The sequence below is a fragment of the Heloderma suspectum genome, chromosome 1, assembly GCF_057233095.1.
Source record: "Heloderma suspectum isolate Gila_16-S chromosome 1, 16-S_ref, whole genome shotgun sequence".
NCBI lineage: Eukaryota > Metazoa > Chordata > Lepidosauria > Squamata > Helodermatidae > Heloderma > Heloderma suspectum.
The window spans coordinates 345,787,376-345,805,445 of NC_139458.1; the positions used below are offsets into that span (position 1 = coordinate 345,787,376).

General features: G+C 46.0%; 1 protein-coding gene across 18 annotated transcripts in view; it reads left to right on the forward strand.

The window, feature by feature from the left end:
• STXBP5 (syntaxin binding protein 5) overlaps window positions 1-18,070 on the forward strand; it is a 159,707-nt gene that overhangs the window by 100,827 nt on the left and 40,810 nt on the right. For all 18 annotated transcript variants that reach the window (XM_084827793.1, XM_084827788.1, XM_084827791.1 and 15 more), the window contains 5 exons: window positions 390-430; window positions 2,113-2,333; window positions 3,648-3,826; window positions 5,721-5,846; window positions 9,861-10,012. In XM_084827793.1, coding sequence (XP_084683919.1) covers window positions 390-430; window positions 2,113-2,333; window positions 3,648-3,826; window positions 5,721-5,846; window positions 9,861-10,012 — 719 coding nt within the window. The remainder of the gene's footprint in view (window positions 1-389; window positions 431-2,112; window positions 2,334-3,647; window positions 3,827-5,720; window positions 5,847-9,860; window positions 10,013-18,070) is intronic.

An 18,070-nucleotide genomic window follows, 5' to 3' on the forward strand; every position in this document is an offset into this window, starting at 1 on the left:
TGCAACGCTTTGTCTCTCCCATATGGCTAGCATTGACTCCTATTGAAAAAAAATAAAACTCCACGTATAACAACATTGCATTGGTGGCAAAACCTTCCCTGCAGACCTGACACTGTATATCCTGGACTGCACCATCAGGAACCTCTTGGAAGCATGAAATGTCATTGCATTCATTGTGCATACAGATGTATTGCCTCTTTCCAGGATTCTACACAATAAACAAGCCTCACCTTAACATTGGGCTTACCCATGGTAATGCTGGGCATTTTGCTAGTAAAATGAAGCTAAGAAGCAAGTAGAGCCATATGGCTTTGTATTATCAATTTCATATAACTAACTAAATCTCATTCTTGCTATCCATTCTCTAAAGATATTTCCTGTTTTAATAGGCATGCGGATGGATCAATCAAGTTTTGGGATGCTTCTGCAAGTGAGTGCTTTGCCAAGTTATGTAAGGTTCCTATAGAAATAAAAACGTTTCAAACTTACATGCTGCTATAAAGCTGTTGCATTATGAATGTTATCGCTGCTATTATTTGTCTCCGTTCTGCCTTGTTCACTTGAATATTAAGGCTCATGTCAGTCATGCTTAAGTCCCATTGAAATGCTCAAGTTAGTTTTGATGAAATTGTCTGATTTGAATAGGACTTGCGAACAACTAACTTTGGTTGTATTGGAACCAAACATTGATATCCAAGGCAGGGATTAAGCAAGTTGATGAAGGAGATGAAGTTAAAATTTTTGACTGGGTAGTTAGTTTGAGATAACCATACATATTAGCGGTCTGACCTGTCATGAACAATCTCTGAAACACTCTTACCCAGAGGGGCTTCCTCCAGCCAAGGAAAGCATGTCCACACCAAAGCCTCCCCAGCCAAGGTGCTGGATGGAGGAGTGATCCTGTAGAGGTTTGGGTTTGTTTGTTTGTTTGTTTCTTAGATTTGTATAGTGCCCAACTGGCACTTGCCCTCAGGGAGGTTTACAAACCAAACAACAACTTAACAAAAATAATGGTATAATATTAAACATTAAAAACACTAAAAATACTCAAATCGTTGTGGAGCCAGCAGTAACATTAATAATCAAACAACAGATTAAAAATTAAATGCCTGCTTAAAGAGGAAGGTCTTAAACTGGTGTCTAAATGTATACAATGAAGTGGGAATGAAGGTTCCCTCTATGGGTCTCTGAGAAAGCTACCAGGGGCTTGCAGAAAAGACAGGGAAAGGAAGCCCCATTGTTATCTCTGATCTGTGATTGGAGAGAAAAAGGAATGCCCCTGTATGCTGCTCCCCCTCCCAGTTGGGAGGGCAAGCAGTGTGGAGTGGGATCCCTACTTCATCTCCAGTCACACATTGCAGATAACAGCAGGATTCCCATCAGAAACCTGTTTCACAGCAACCCTGGCTGCTGGTATGAAAATGTGTTAATTTTTTTTTAAGTGGGAGGGGTAGGGCACCTTGGTGGACACCTGGAAAGGTGTCCAGGAGCACATTGGTGTGCCTGTGGGTGCCACGTGGTCTGTGCCTGCACTAAGTGCTTCCCCTGCTGGAGGCAGTGGGTAGAGGATCACTCCTCCATCCAGCACTTCAGCCAGGGAGGCTTTGGTGCACAGACGCTTTCCCCAGCTTGAGGAAACCCCATTGAATCCATGTGTGAAGGGGACTGCACTCCTGGATGGCTTTGCTGCATATGGGCCTTCCCCAATGGGGGAAGCCATTGTCAAGTGAAGACACTTCACGAGTGGGAGCATGGGCTTGTGACCAAATGACATCAGGGGATGTAACTATACATCTGGGGCATGGCTATGCATCCTGACATAACTTGGCCAGTGGAGAGCTGCTGGGGGGGGGGGGGTCATCTGGTTTCCCACGGTATTGGTGGTGCGCACGCCCCACACACACACACACACATATATATCCCACCTGTAGAGAAGTTTTATATTTGCGTACCAGACTCTGGATCCCAGTCTGTATAAATGGAAATGTGAGTACAGGCTAAGAACCCTTGTTTCAGAACTGCCTTTTGTGAACAATGTATTTTTTTATATAAAGGAAGATATTTTACAAAAAATGATGTGCATATATAACCACCTTTTTTTAAAATTCCTAGTAACATTGCAAGTGCTATACAAACTAAAAACAGCTAAAGTCTTTGAAAAATCTCGAAATAAAGATGACAGGCTTAGCACAGACATAGTGGACGAAGACCCATATGCCATTCAGATCATCTCATGGTGTCCAGAAAGCAGGATGCTGTGCATAGCAGGAGTTTCTGCACATGTCATTGTTTACAGATTCAGCAAACAAGAGATTACAACAGAAGTTATTCCGGTAAATGGCATTTATCTTTATTTGACCTATTTGTATATATTTATCAAAATTCCTGTATGTAGACAGTATATAATCTAGCAATATTAACCTGAATATTTTTTCTCCAATTTCTTCTTCTGAGTTCAGAGAACATAGGACTTCTCATAAGCCATAAAATGACAATATGTTCTTTAGCACATTCCTGGGTTCAAACTAGGGATGTACGAAAGGCACTTACCTGGTCCTGCAGCTTGCTTCGTGGTGGGGGTGAGGCGCTTCGGTTCTCCCCCCGAAGTTCAGGCTGGGTGGGGAGGCGCCCCGCCTCGCCCGGCCGAAATTCAGGCCGGGGAGAAGCGCCCCGTCTCCCCATCCGCGAAATACCAAAGTGAAAAACAAAACAAAACACACACCCGTGATAGGCTACGTAACGATTTACGTAGCCTATCACGGCTGACTTTGGAAATCTAGCCGTGATAGGCTATGTAAATCGTTACGTAGCCTATCACGGGTGTGTGTTTTTTTTTTTTAAACTTTGTTTTGTAATGGTGGCAGCAGCCAGTCGGAAGACCGGCTGCTGCCCCTGCCCCCGCCGAACCACCGCCGCCAAGACCCTCCGACATTCGAGGGAGGTAAGTCCCATCCCGGGGGTGGGGCGGGGGGCAGAGAATTTCACCGCCAATTTCGGGGGGCCGAATGCGTTGGCATTCGGCCTCCCCGAGATTCTTGGAGAAATTCTCCGCCATCCCTAGTTCAAACTGAGGCTGAAGTTCATTAAATAGGCAATTGTGCTTTGAAGGCTACTATCCCATGCACACTTACTTGGAAATAAGACCTATTCAAATCAGTGGGCTTACTTTTTTACAAATACGATTAAAATTGAGTTACATTGCCCCTAAACAAGAAGCTTGGGGGTAGTCCTGGATTCTCAGGTGGCAGTAGCCGCCAGGAGTGCCTTTTCACCAACTTAGACTGGTGAGTTAGCTGTGAGTCACTATTTTCTCTAAGGTAAGGATTTGACTATTGCAATGTGTTCTGTCTGTAGGTAGTTCAGAGGCCTTAGCTAGTGTAGAATGCCTCAGCTAATCTGTTGACAAGGATGGGCCATAGGGAGAATATTTTTTCAAACTCAGCTGCACCAAGTTCCATTTCTGAGGTAAAATGAAGAGGCAGAGGACCATGTAAGCCTCCTTGGATTCCTTGCAAGAGGAAAAATGGTGAAATATAAATATAATAATAATGAAATAATAAATAATTATTGGGACTGAAGTAGCGTATTTGCAGTTACCAATAACTCTAGGATTGTGTGTGTTCTGTCTGCTTCACTGTCATTTGCAGATGCTCGAAGTACGGCTATTGTATGAAATAAATTATATAGAATCTCCAGATGCTGAGCAAGTGCCACCACTGCCTACTCCTGGCACAGGTTCTAATCCTCAATCCATCGCTCCCCAGTCTCATCCATCCACTAGCAGCAGCTCATCTGATGGGCTTCGTGATAATGTCCCATGTTTAAAGTAAGTATAGTGTGTTTCTAAATATTATATCTTGTTTTTGTAGGCTATTTAATCTGGTCGTAAAAAAGGCTTTAATGTAAAAAGACATTAATATCTTTTGACATGCACTGCTTTGAGATATGGTTACCCATACTTTCTCCAAGTACATGGTATAATAAAGGTACACTAATAGAAAACATCTGTATTGTGCTTGTATCATTGTACAATGTAATTACACTTGAAACAGTCCCTATACTTCAGTAGCTCTACATACGAAATTTTGATTTAAAGCAGCTGCATCTTGAGCAGATGTTCTACTTCAACAGGTTTAGGTTCTTCATGCTGAACTTTTATATCTTTAAACAGATTAAACTTAGTGATTAACCTAAAACTTCCTCCCTTTTAGTAACTAGTCAAAGGTAAATGTGTTGAGCAAAATTAATGCTTTTTTGGAATTTGTACACTTCAAATACATACCAGCTAACAAGTCTACAACACATATTTTGGCAGGTATAAACTGCTGTATGGCTTCAGCATGTAGTGGCTAGAGTGCTGGACTGGGAGTCGGGAGATCCGGGTTCTAGTCCCCACTCGGCCATGGAAGCTCACTGGGTGACTTTGGGCCAGTCACAGACTCTCAGCCCAACCTACCTCACAGGGTTGTTGTTGTGAGGATAAAATGGAGAAAGGAGGAGGATCATGTACGCTGCCTTGAGTTCCTTGGAGGAAAAAAGGCGGGATAGAAATGCAATCAATCAATCAATCAATCAATCATACGTTGTTTCTCAGTCTTTCAAAGAGACCTGGATGCCAATAGCCATAATTCTTTTTGAACGTTGGGAGTTTTCTTATACTGGAATCATTTCACCTTGAACTCTCTTGCCTTACCTCAGTTTCCTGTGCCTTTTCCTATTTTATTTCCTATCCCTTCATTTTGAAGGTACTAGTTAAGAGTTATGAGCTTGAAGTCCCTGCTTCAAATTTCAGTTCTTCCAGTTTAGTTACCGACTCTCAGGCCCAGTTCACTAGTTAAATGATGATGTTTAATGGGTGGAGCCACCTGATTCCTCTCTGCTGACTTTAAGCAGACAGCAGCATCAATTCCACTGCAGCAAAACTCCAGAGTAAATCATGGCATCTGGAATTGCTACCATAATTCGCCCCCCACCCCTAACGATAACACATTGGCTACTGTTCAGCTTTATTGTAACAACGATATAATGTGTACTATGTGTTTTGAGTTCTTGGAATAAAATGCTGCATAAAGATATGGTGGTAACCACTATAATGCACTTCTAGTTTTATAATGAGGTGTTTTTCCTTAGTCTTTAAACTCTGTCTTTTTACTAATTGTAATATTATCAATCTTGTCTTCTAACACAGTGGATGTAATCCATAGTAGTCAAGAATAATGGGCATGTTCAGATGTAAAATCAAACTATAGTTTGGAATTAGGAGAATAAGCAGGCATGGGCCTTTTCCTCATGTATAGTCCCTCATGTGTACCAGCTGTTTAACATGTGTCCATATTCTCAGCAAACTATAATTTCCCATTTCATTTGAACTGAGGAAACTGTGGTTTGTGCAAACCACAGTTAACCCGCAAACCAAGGTTAGAAGCCTTATTAAATGCGGTTGATTAAGCAATCAGTACATACAAGCTCAAGGACAGCAGAAGTGTGCAAGCCCAGTGCTTATGCAGGCTGATGCTCAACATGTGAACATGGTTGCTTGCTCCAAAAATCTCCATATCAATGAGTCTGTTCCAGAGTAAACATTTGCAGCTGTACTAAGTTGTAGTAACAAATATAACCAGCTATGAAATACTCCCTTTTTGATAAAATTTAAGAAAGTTTTATTTTCTTGGCAAACTTTCACAAGGGTGAATATTGTCTGCCTTTCATTTATGTTGCAGAGTTAAAAACTCTCCCCTCAAACAGTCTCCAGGCTATCAGGTTGAGCTGGTTATCCAGTTAGTATGGGTGAGTGGGGAACCTCCTCAGCAAATAACGAGCCTTGCAATCAACTCTGCCTATGGCTTGTAAGTATATTGGATGTTGCATTTTATTTTCCTAAAACCTTTCATCATATTGCAAAAGCAATATGACATGACTGTTAAACTACACGATCCATGTTGCTTTGATATAGCATTTATCCTGCTGCTTACAGTAAACAATTACTCAGATATACTCAGAATTGTATTTAGCCTTTGTTGCAATTACATTTTATTTATTTGTTTATTTACAATATTTATATACTGCTCCACATCAGAGGATTTCGGAGTGCTGAACAACAAAGATAAAAGAATAAAACACAATTTAAAAACATTTTTTTAAAAGACAAATTCCAATAAGGTCAAATTTAATAACCATGGCTGGTCATGCAAGGAAGGCCTCTTGAAATAACGGTGTCTTCAGGAGGCACTGGAAGGAACACAACGTAGGCGCCTGCCTGACCTCAAAAGGCAGGGAATTCCACAGGAAGGGGACCACCACACTGAAGGCTCTTTTCCTGGTGGACTCCAACAGGGCCATGGGTCCATGTGGAACCACCAGGGACATGTCCTCTGATGACCTCAGTGACCAGGCAGGTTAGTAAAGAAGGAGGCGCTCTCTCAGGTATCCTGGTCCCAAGTTGTTTAGGGCTTTGTTCACTAGTACTAATCCCTTAAACCTGGCCCAGTAACGAATAGGCAGCCAGTGCAGTTCCTTCAGCAAAGGAGTTCATGCTGAAAAGGGGCAGCTCCTGACAACAGCCGAGCTGCTGCATTCTGCGCTAGCTCCAGCTTCCGGACCAGCCTTCAGGGCAGCCCCACATAGAGCGCATTGCAGTAATCCAGTCTTGAGGTTACTAGTGCCTGTACCGCAGTGGTCAAGCTATCCCTGTCCAGGAGAGGCAGTAGTTGGTGAACCAGCAGAAGCTGGCAAAGGGCACTCGGAGGCGCTGTGGCCACTTGGGCTTCCAGCAACAGTGATGGATCTAGGAGTACCCCCAGACTACGAACCTGATTTTTCAGAGGGAGTGCAACCCCACCCAGAACAGGCAATGAGCCTATCTCCCAGACTCAGGAACCACTCACCCACAGGGCTTCTGTCTTGCCAGGATTCAGCTTCAGTTCATTGGCCTCACCCAGCTCATTACTGAATCTAAGCACTGATTCAGGACTTGCACAGCCTCTCCTGATTCAGCTGTCACAGGGAGATAGAGCTGCCTGTCATCAGTATACTGATGGCATTTAGCTCCAAATCCCCTAATGACTGCTTCCAGCAGCTTCATATTGATTTTAAACAACATTGGGGACAAGATGGTACCCTGTGGGACCCCATAGCTCAATAGCTCAATTGCCAAGGGGCCAAGGAAAAGTCACCCAATGTTACTCTCTGAAATCAGCCCTGTAGGTAGGAACAGAACCACTGCAGCACTTTGATACCCATCCCATGGAGTCGATCCAGGAGACCATGGTCAATGGTATCAAAAGCCCATGAGAGATGGAGCCGAATTAACAGGGTTGCACTCCCCCTGTCCCTCTTTCGATAAAGGTCATCCATCAGGGCTACCAAGGCTGATTCAGTCCCACAACCAGATTGAAACCCAGACTGGAATGGGTCTAGACTTAGCTTAGTAGCTTTGTTATAATAATGTCATATTACATCTCTGTATAATAGATGGAGAGAATAATGTCTCATGTTAGGTATATACTTCACACCTAGAAAAATGCTAAGCTTACTTTAGATAGCCCTTTCAGAAAATGCTTGAAAGATGAGCTGCCCAAGATAGAACACAAAGCCTCTAAAATGCCACATCCCTTCTTCCATTCTACTTTTGTAATACGTATTTTTTTACTTTAAGCCATGTTGTACAGAAACTTGTCTTACCTTGGAGGTATTAACAAGATAAAAAAAGGTTCACAAAATGGGTAGCCCTGCTGTTGTGTAACACCTTAATAAAAGGACTATCTTCACAAATTCAAATTCTAGAGCAGTGGTGTGTGCAGTCTCTAAACAGTTTTAAAATAAATGATTATCTAAAATAAGCTTAGCATTTTTCTAGGTACACAGTATTACACATTTTGTATCCTGAAAATGCATTATTCCTGTGATAATGCATGATGGAAGATATGGGGACTATGTGCAGTAAATGAACATTTATTATGAAGTACGATGACAGTGTGAAAAGGCTGGAAATGTACAATTAAGTGGGTTTTCTGGAAAATTTTGAATTGGAAAATTATGTGGTCCCCTTAAAAAATTGAGCATGTATATTTGACTTAGACTTGGTAATCAAAACTAAAAATGTACGGCATGTTAATCTTACATGCCATATAAATATCTCAGCAGTTTGAACTGAAATATCTGCTTAGGGGAGGAAATAAATAAATTATACTTTCCGTAGTTCAGGTAAATACATAGCTAAGCGTAGAAATTATGTTTTCAGACATAACTCAATAGTATATACTATTTGTACATTGTTTAGATTTTAAGGAAAAACGCAGACACTGAAAACTATTCACATTAATTTTAGCATATCTGAAGAGCTATGCTCATAAATTCAGGTGCTTTCTTGAGAGTCATTTGAAAAAAATTGATTACAACTTTAGATTTGACATTTCAGTTGCCCAAATTGACTGGTATTGTATCCATTCATTAGGTTGATAATATTGTAAACAGTGGACTTTAAAAAATTCTTAGCAGAAAAATATAATAATGCAATTTTTTCCGTTTTGGTAAACTTTCCAAAGAATGTTTTCCAAACCATGCTGCTATAAATGTGTAGTAATTCATATTCTGTTTATTTGTTTAAATATAAAGTAGTTTCTTTTTCATTTTTTCTAAAGTAAATTAAATGAATCTAAACAGCCTCTCTAAGTTGAGCTTCACCTTCTCTTTGGTAAAAATTACATATAATGAGTTAATGGAAATTTGTATAAGTTAGTTTTGATGAAATAATAAAAGCTTGATGTGATTGATAGCCATATCTTGTGATATAATCAAACATGTATTAGGTTGACATTTTTCTAATTGAAACCGTAAGCAAGTACATTGTCCCTTACTAATCAGGAAGCTTGGGTGGTGAGTCTGAAAAACCAACAATAGTAATCTCCTATACATTTAAAAAACAATAGTAATCTCCTATACATTTTGGAGCGCCTGTAAAAAGGAGGTATTTACAGGAGCCCAAGCCCTTGTTAGGGAAAAGGAGAAGAAGAAAATAGAACCAGGCAGACTAGAGTGCATAGGGAAAGACGTTCAGAGAAAGATGCAAGGGTGTGCTGCTTTGGCAAGGGAGACAGGTGGAGTCAATTGCCAGAGAAAAAGAGAGAATGAAGTAGATCAATATGGGACTGACAGGTGTAAAGATTTAGGCATTCGCAGAACAGAAGGCTGGAGAATGTAGCTTGGACTATCAAACCAGGTAATCAAACGTTTGAAGTGGACCCAGAGATAAGAGGGAAGAATATGAGCAAGGAATTTTCAGTGGTAATGGAGTGTAGTGCTACACTCAAGTGTAGCAACAAGGAAAAGAGAGGATTGGGGTTTGGCATTCCGCTACTACAGTCTGATGGTGGATTGCTCCAAGCTCCCATTATGTGGATGTGGAAGTGCTTCTTCAGGTCATCATCATAGTTCAAAACTAAAACCCACTGTTGTTTTTTCACTGTCTGTTGATTCTGCTGTTTTTATCTTGCTGATTGTGCAGGTTTTGTATTTTATTTTGGTTTTATTGTCCTAAGCTATTTTTATTGGAAATAAATAATAAAATAAATAAACCCAAGTCTACCACAACTCAACAGGGCAGCTGTTACTTTCTTCCTGCACTGTTAAAGTCACAGATCTACTGTTTCATGGGTCAACTGGAGTTCTGTTTTTATTCTCAGCTACTGTTCCAGCTACTAGTAATAAAGCAAACTGTTTTCATATTTTTTTCCTTGTAAACCTGCTTTCAGAATTTTACTTAAGAATATATTCTGCAGATTTCAGTAAAATTATAATGTCAGTATATACTTGGATAGCAACCATTCATTGGAATTTATTCTTTCCAACAAATCTTCTTTCAGAGTAGTTTTTGGAAATTGTAATGGTATCGCAATGGTTGATTATATCCAAAAGACAACGCTCTTAAACCTTGGCACCATTGAATTGTATGGTTCTAATGATCCTTATAGGAGGGAACCTCGATCTCCACGTAAAAGTAGACAACCATCTGGAGGTAAGCTACAAACACTTAATTTTTTTTTTAAGTGTACTGCTCCTTCATCTGCCCGATTGTACATGGAAATGACTAGCTTTTTCCTTGAAAGTAAAAATCAAAGGCTGTATATGTTGAGAACATCATTATTCTGTAGTTTTTCCTAGAAGAACTCTCATCTAACTGTGGTAAAAAGACTGTCTTGTTTCTAAGACTATGACTGGGTTCTCATGTAGGGATGTCCAAGAATTCCGCCACGGACTCCAATGAGGCCGAATTCCAGAGAATTCGGCCTACGGAGTCTGTGGCGGAACAATCCCACTCACCTCTGCCTCCCGACTGACCATCGCAGAGCTGAATCCTCCTCGCTAGCAGCTCCATTCCGCAAGCGATATGGCCGCCATTGCTGTCTGTATTGCTGCTGAACAGAAACAGGAAGTGTTCCGGATGCAAATGGCGTCCACTACACCGTTTGCATCCCTGTTTTTGCTCACGATGGGCTGTCTGTATTTACATAGATACTTATGTAGCCTATCACGAGAAGAAACAGGGACACAAATGGCGTAGCGGATGCCATTTGCATCTGGATCACTTCCTGTTTCTGCTCAGCAGTGATATGGCACGGCAATGGCGGCCGTATCGCTTGTGGAACGGAGCCGGCTGGCGGCTCTGTGGACTCACTGCGGAGCAGAGCCAGCCAGCGAGGATTCCGGGGGGGAGGAACGGATTGCCTTCCCCCCCCGCGGACCCCCCTCCCACAGACTCAAGGTAAGGGAGTCATCCCTATTCTCATGACACACCAACCAACTATGGCTTGTTTTCCTGAACAAACCATCGTTCATTAATGTGTCACGTGAACCTGAACCGAAGTTATCAGGGTGAGTTGTTTTTCCTATAAAAACTCCCTGAGAACCCAGTCTGTAGAATGGGTTGTTTTACCTGCACTGGTGTATCATATGCCAGTCCATCGTGGGTAAAGGGCGTCAAGTAGTGAGCCGCTCGGCAAGAGCAGCGCAAACCCCAGTCTAGGTTGGCACGATCTGTTACTGATCCATTGTGCAAACAATGGCACACTTTGTGTCACATTCTGTAGTCCATCACCTTCCAGTTTCGTATGCTGCTTAATGATTTTCCATACAAAAATGGCAGAACTAATTACTTAGCAATACCACTCAACGTCCCTCCCTCCTTTTTGAACAAATGTATTTCTGCATATTAAATTTAATTTAGTAGGGCAAGTATTGATGCATTGGGTGAGTTCGCACGTCACGCTAAGCCACCCTGAGAATAAGCCACGGTGGGTGGGTGAATTGTTGGTTATTCCCAAGAGTCGATTGCCCACTCAGCCATTTGCCATGGCTTGTTTCTCCCTCAGTACCTCTCAGTCCTCCTGGCTGCTGTCGGCATGTATTCCAGGGGTCTTTCTGGCAGAAATCCTCATTTCTTTGTTCCCTACATCAGCAGCCTTTCTTCAGTTGGTCCACTGGGGTTGCCAGCTCACGCGCGAAACTACCCCCCCCCCCCCGCCACCAATGGGATGTAAGTTTCTGAGCCTTTATGAACACATGCATTCATAAACTTTTAAAAAAAAAATCATTTTAGGCCTCTTCCACAATTGCCTAGGACTGCAAAACCGCCTGTCTGCTATAGAACCCAGTGTACTGATATCTCCTCTTGTCAATGGCCTTTTCAATTTCATCCTCCATGTTGGTGCTTCCCTTACTAGTGAACACCCTTTTTTTTCTAGACGCTGCTTCACTTTCTGCTGAAGTAATAACACCTGCCCCTAAAGCTCCTTCTTGTCAGGGTTGGAACTGAGCCCATAGAGCCCCAAAGCAGCTCTGATTCTGAGGAAGAGCTACAACCTGTGGGAGAGGAGCCTGCTCGTCTCTCAGAGGCGCAGCTGCAGGGAGAGACCCCCCCGCTCGCATTCCTGAGAGAGATAGGGACCCTGGCAGCGAAAGAGCGGGAGATCGGTTGTTGCTAGACACAAGGCGCCGGTGCTGAGAGAGGCACAAGATGGAGGGCGCCGAGAGGAGGCGCTCAGCCCGCTTGGTGCTACAGCAACGGCTACGCCCCGATGCCCCATGGGTAAGGGGGGAGCCTCCCCTCCTAGCCCTTAAGTTTCAGAGCTTTCCCGCCCTTCTCCAGATGGGGACCTAGCTGCCTCTTACAGTCTACTCCAATAGCCAATTCAAGACACAGACAAAAGGATTCTTTTCAAGGCTTTAATCCTTTTACAACTTAATGACTCTTTAAGATGCTAATCACCAGCGACTAAGCAAGGAACAGCACTGGGGAAAGATAGCAGAGTAGCCTATGCTCCAGGTTAGGCAGTTGGTCCCTGTTTGAAGGAGAATCACGGGAAGACCCTGAACTTATGGGCTAGGGAGAGATCCTCTCTCTTTCCCTTGGGTCCTCAGGACGCGACTGTTGCTTGCGCGCCGAACGAGTGCTACGCTTCCTTTCCGCGCCCTCCATCTGTCGTCACTCCTTGCATCTGCGTCGAGCGTCCAGCAAGCCCCCCTCCAGTACTCTCTCGCTGCCAGGGTCACTATCTATCCCAAGAATGCTGGCAGGAAGAATCGCTGCCAGCTGCTGTGCCTGTGAGAGATGAGTGAGCTCCTCTCCCACAGATTGCTGTTCCTCTTCAGAATCAGAACTGCTCTGGGGTTCTATCGGCTCAGTTTCCACCCTGACACCAACTGTGTACATGGAGCTTTGTTGTTGTTGTTGTTGTTGTTGTTGTTGTTGTTATTTTATTTCATTTCTATACTGCCCAATAGCTGAAGCTCTCTGGGCAGTTCACAAAAATTAAAACCAAATAGCACAGAATAAAACAATTTTAAATATATAGAACATCAAAACCACCATATAACAATACAACCACAATAAAACCTAGCAGCAGTGCAGGAGTTTAAAACACAGATTTAAACAGCTAAAAGTCTAGAAAGCTAAAATGCCTGGGAAAATAAAAAGGTCTTCACCTTCAGCTTAGGTTACCCTGCTAAGATACCCTTTGCAGTTCCTTGCTTAGTTGCTGGCAATTAGTATCTGAAAAAGTCATTAAGTTGTAAAGGAATAAAGCCTTGGAAAGAATCCCTTGTGTCCGCGTCTTGTTTTGGCTACTGGAGGGGACTTTAAGAGGCAGCTAGGGTGATCCTGACAGCTTGGTCCCCATCTCTTTTTTTAAATTCTCTTCTCCTACTGCCTCTGGGATGGCACTATGGACCCGGCGTTGCAGGCTCTGGCACAAGAGAACCAGGGTCTTCGTGATCAACTTACCCAACTGACAACTGCTGTGCAAGCCTTGAAAGCTGCCGCTCAACCCCCGCAGCCTCCTATTCCCCCTCCACCGCAAGTGCCTGGTGGCTCTGCCAGAGAAGTTTTCTGGTGAGAAAGGACGCTTTCAAATTTTCCATGCCCCATCAGAGCTGTACATGTGCCTTCAGCCTGAGGATTTCCTGATGGAACAGGTTCGTGTGGGCTTTATCATTAACCTGCTTTCAGGCATGGCAGCTAAATGGGCTTCGACGCCCAATTTTTGGACGGTTTGAACGACAAGATCTTGGATGAGTTGGCGCGCACGCCCCACATGCCTACTTTGGAGGAGCTTATCCAGACCTGCCTACAGATCAATAGTCAGTTGGAGGGGCGCCGGCAGACCAGGCGGAGCGCCGGTGGCCGGGATTTCCCTCCCATTCCCCCATGGCTACTGCCGGTCCCTCACGCCCTGCCCCTGTGGCGGGGGTGGAGGAGACACTGATGCAACTACCCGAGGTCGGCTGCCCTGGAGGAGTTTGAACGGCGGTGCATGGAGCACCGGTGCTTTTGGTGTGGTCATTTCGCCAAATCCTGCCACACCAGACTGGCAGTCCCACTGCCCCCTACTCCTCTTCATCCTCCTCCTCCTCCTTGCCCCCAGGCCTGTTGGGGGTCTCCAGTGAGGGGGTCTGCTCCACAACCGGGGGGCGCCTTCCTCAGGTCCCCCCACCATCCCATCTGCTTTTGCCTGTTCACCTCCACTCCTCCCAGTGGGGTGGGGCGGAGGCCCTGGCTTTGGTGGGCTCTGGGGCGACTACTAGTTTCATGGATGAAGCGTTCACTCACCTCCACAATATTCCTACTCTGCGTCTTCCTGCCCCCTTGGCAGCGGAGACCATCAACGGGCGTCCTCTTTCTTCGGGAGCGGTTACTCGCATTAAAGCTCCACTCATTCTGCGTACCCAGAGCCACGTTGAGCAGATTCAGTTTCATCTGGCCAAGGTTCCTCAATACCCAATCGTGCTGGGCGTTTCCTGGCTCTCTAAGCACAATCCTCAGATTCCTTGGGGGCTTCATCAAGTGGGGAGCTCGTCTCCCTACTGCCGGCAGCATTGCTTCCCAACCGAGGCGCTGGTCCCAGCCCAGGCCTTAACCCTTTCCTCCCCTTCATCGTCTGCCCCCAGCAGCTCTTCTGCTCCCGTGATCCTCCCAGAGGAGTATGCGGCATTCCGGGATGTTTTTGACAGGAGGCCAACCAACTCCCCCCCCCCCGCCTCTTTGTGCCATTAACCTGATCCCTGGGGCCACCATCCCAGCAGGCCAGCTGTATTCGATGTCGGAGCCAGAACTTTGAGCTCTCCAGGAGTTTTTGGACACAAACCTCCGCCATGGCTTTATTCGCCCCTCCACCTCCCCTGCCTGCGCCCCCACCATGTTTGTTCGCAAAAAGATGGGGGAGCTCAGGCCCGGTCATGACTACAGAGCCCTCAGTTCGGTCTCTATCCCTGACAAGTACCCCCTCCCCCTAATCCCTGAGATGCTGGAGCGCCTGGGGCGGTCCAAGATTTTCACCAAATTGGACCTGCGTGGCACCCACAATTTGATTCGTATCTAGGAAGGGGATGAGTAGAAGACCTGTTTCGGCACCCGGTACGGAGCGTATGAATACTTAGTGATGCCATTTGGGCTTGCCTGCACCCCCCCCCCCACGTTTCCGCGCTTTATGAATGCCATCTTCTGGGACTATTTGGACACTTTTCTCATTGTTTATTGCGATGATTTACTTATATTCTTCTCGGACCCCCATGACCATCAGCGCCATGTCACGGCCATCCTCCAGCGCCTCTGCAAACACAGTCTCTTTGCCAAACTGGAGAAATGTGTGTTTGACCTGACACCCTTGGACTATCTCAGCTACATTATCTCAGCTGACGGCATCAGGATGGACCCTGCAAAGGTCCAGGTCGCCGTTTCCTGGCAGGCTCCATCCACAAAGAAGGACTTACAAAGTTTTCTGGGCTTTGCTAATTTTTACAGAAAGTTCCTACCCAGCTATACTTGGCTGACATCTCCTGTCATGGACTTCCTTAAGGGCTGGAAATCTCCTTTTCATTGGACTGAATTTGCCCAACAGTCTTTTGAGGAACTTGAGAAGCTTTATAGTTCTGAGCCGATCCTGTTACATCCCGACCCGAGGAAGCCTTATGTAGTACAAACAGATGCCTCTGATTTTGCAGTGGGGGCTGTGCTTTTTCAGCCAGCTCAGGTAGGGATGTCAGAGAATTCCGCCACGGATCTCAGTGAGGCCGAATGCCAGTGCATTCGGCCCCCCGAACTCCGTGGCGGAACGGCCTGCCACCCCCCCCGCGGATCCCCCCCGGGATGAGACTTACGTGGGGCAGATGTTCCAGATGACGGCGGCTCCAGCGGCAGCTTCGGCGGCAGCGGCAGCGGCTGGTCGTCTGACCGGCTGCTGCCGCCGCTGCCATTTGCAATCTGTTCCCCCCCCCCATTCGTGATAGGCTACGTAAAGACTTACATAGCCTATCACGTCTGGGTTAAAAAACAAAATGCGTATGCAAATGGCGACGGCTACGGCTGCCGCCATTTGCGTTACTTATTTTTGGCCGTCTTAGTCTACGTAAATTATATTTGCGTTCCCCCTTATTTTTGCCGACTTAGTCTACGTATTTACGTAGAGTAAGACGGTGAAAATAAAGGGGAACGCAAATAGCGTCCGCTACGCTATTTGCGTTCCCCTTTCTTGTCTTCGTCTTAGTCTACGTAAATATTTACGTAGACTAAGATGGCCAAAAATAAGGAACGCAAATGGCAGCTGTAGCTGCCGCCATTTGCGTACGCGGTTTTGTTTTTTTTTTAAACTCAGACGTGATAGGCTACGTAAGTCTTTACATAGCCTATCATGGCTGAATTCAGGGACGCAAACGGCGGTGGCTATGGCCGCCGCCATTTGCGTCCCTGCTAGCCAGCGGCCAGATGTCTGGCTGCTGGCGGAGCCGCCAAGCGGCTCCGCGGAATCCCCATGGAGCGGAGCCGGCTGGCCAGGATTCCGGGGGGAGAGATGGCGTGCCTCCCCCCCCCAGCGGAACCCGGCGGAGCCAGGTAAGCGGGGTTTCGTACATCCCTAAGTTCAGGTGGACGGCGGGTTGCAACGATGTGCCTACCACTCCAGGAAGTTAAGCGTGTCTGAGCAGAATTACACCATCTGGGAGAAGGAACTGTTAGCAATCAAGTCTGCCTTGGAGATTTGGCGTCATCTTCTGGAGTGGGCGCAGCACCCAGTCGAAGATAGAACTGACCATCCCAGCCTGGAACATCTTCAGACAGCCTGTGCCTTAAACCAGCAGCAAATTAGGTGGTCGCTTCCCCCCCCCCCCGGTTCCACCTTAAGATCCACCAGGTGAAAGCCTCCAACAACCAACAAGTGGATGCTGTTTCTCGTAACCCGGACCTCCAGCCAGGGAGTGAGGAGAGTCCCTCCCCCACTCTGATTCTCCCCCCAAAAACAGTCTGGCGGTGGCAGCGGTGCCTCACTCTTGGGAGGAGCTCCTTCACACTGAACAAGCTCAGGACTCTTTTGTCCACATGAAGGTGGAGGAATTGGGGCTCACCTCTGCCCCCCCCCCGTCTACCTCTTCTCTCTGCAAGGTGGGTTGCTTACCATTCAGGCCGGGTCTATGTGTGTCAGGGTGGAAACTGAGCCCATACAGCCCCAGAGCAGTTCTGATTCTGAGGAAGAACAGCAATCTGTGAGAGAGGAGCTCGCTCAGCTCTCACAAGCACAGCAGCTGGCAGAGATTCCTCCTGCCAGCATTCCTGGGATAGATAGTGACCTTGGCAGCGAGAGAGCGCTGGAGGGGGGCTTGCTGGATGCTCAGCGCAGATGCAGGGAGCGACGACAGATGGAGGGCGCCGAAAGGAGGCAGTCCACTCCTTTGGCGCTCAAACCCGAGGACCCAAGGGAAAGAGGGAGGATCTCTCCATGGTTCTTCCCGTGGTTCTCCTTCAAATGGGGACCAACTGCCTTACCTGGAGCTTAGGCTGTTCTGCTATCTTTCCCCCAGTGCTGTTCCTTGCTTAGTCACTAGTGATTAGAATCTGTAAGAGTCATAAAGGAATAAAGGAATAAAACCTTGGAAAGAATCCTTGTCATCTGTGTCCTGAGTTGGCTATTGGAGGGGACTGCAAGAGGCAGCTAGGGCGCTCCTGACAAAGTGCCTTCTAGACCCCTCTGCGAGAAAGTCCTCCATCAGTGCCACGATTCCCCCACCGCTGGGCATTTTGGCTTCTCCAAGACCCTGCATGGAGTTACGTGAGAATTTTGGTGGCCTTGTGTGTGTTGGGACGTCAAGACCTATGTCGCCTCCTGCCCAACCTGTCAGCAGGCAAAAGCCCCCTCAGGCCCTTGGAAACTGCTCTCTCTTGACTTCATCACTGACTTGACTCGCTCACACGGTAAGACTACCATTCTGGTAGTAGTGGATTTGTTTTCAAAGATGGCCCACTTCATCCCCAGCTCCGGGTTGCCCACAGCCAGGGAGGCGGCAGAACTCTTTTTGACGCATGTTTTCTGGCTCCGTGGTTGGCCCGAGGGTCTCATTTCGGATAGTTCACTGCCCATTTCTGGAGGGAGCTTCTTGGGCTACTCAGTGCAATGCTCCGTCTTTCCTCCACCCACCTCCCCAGACGGATGGTCAGACCGAACGCACCAATGCGACTCTGGAGCAATACTTGTGCTGTTATGTCAACTACCAACAAGATGACTGGTTTTCCCTGCTGCCTCTAGCAGAATTT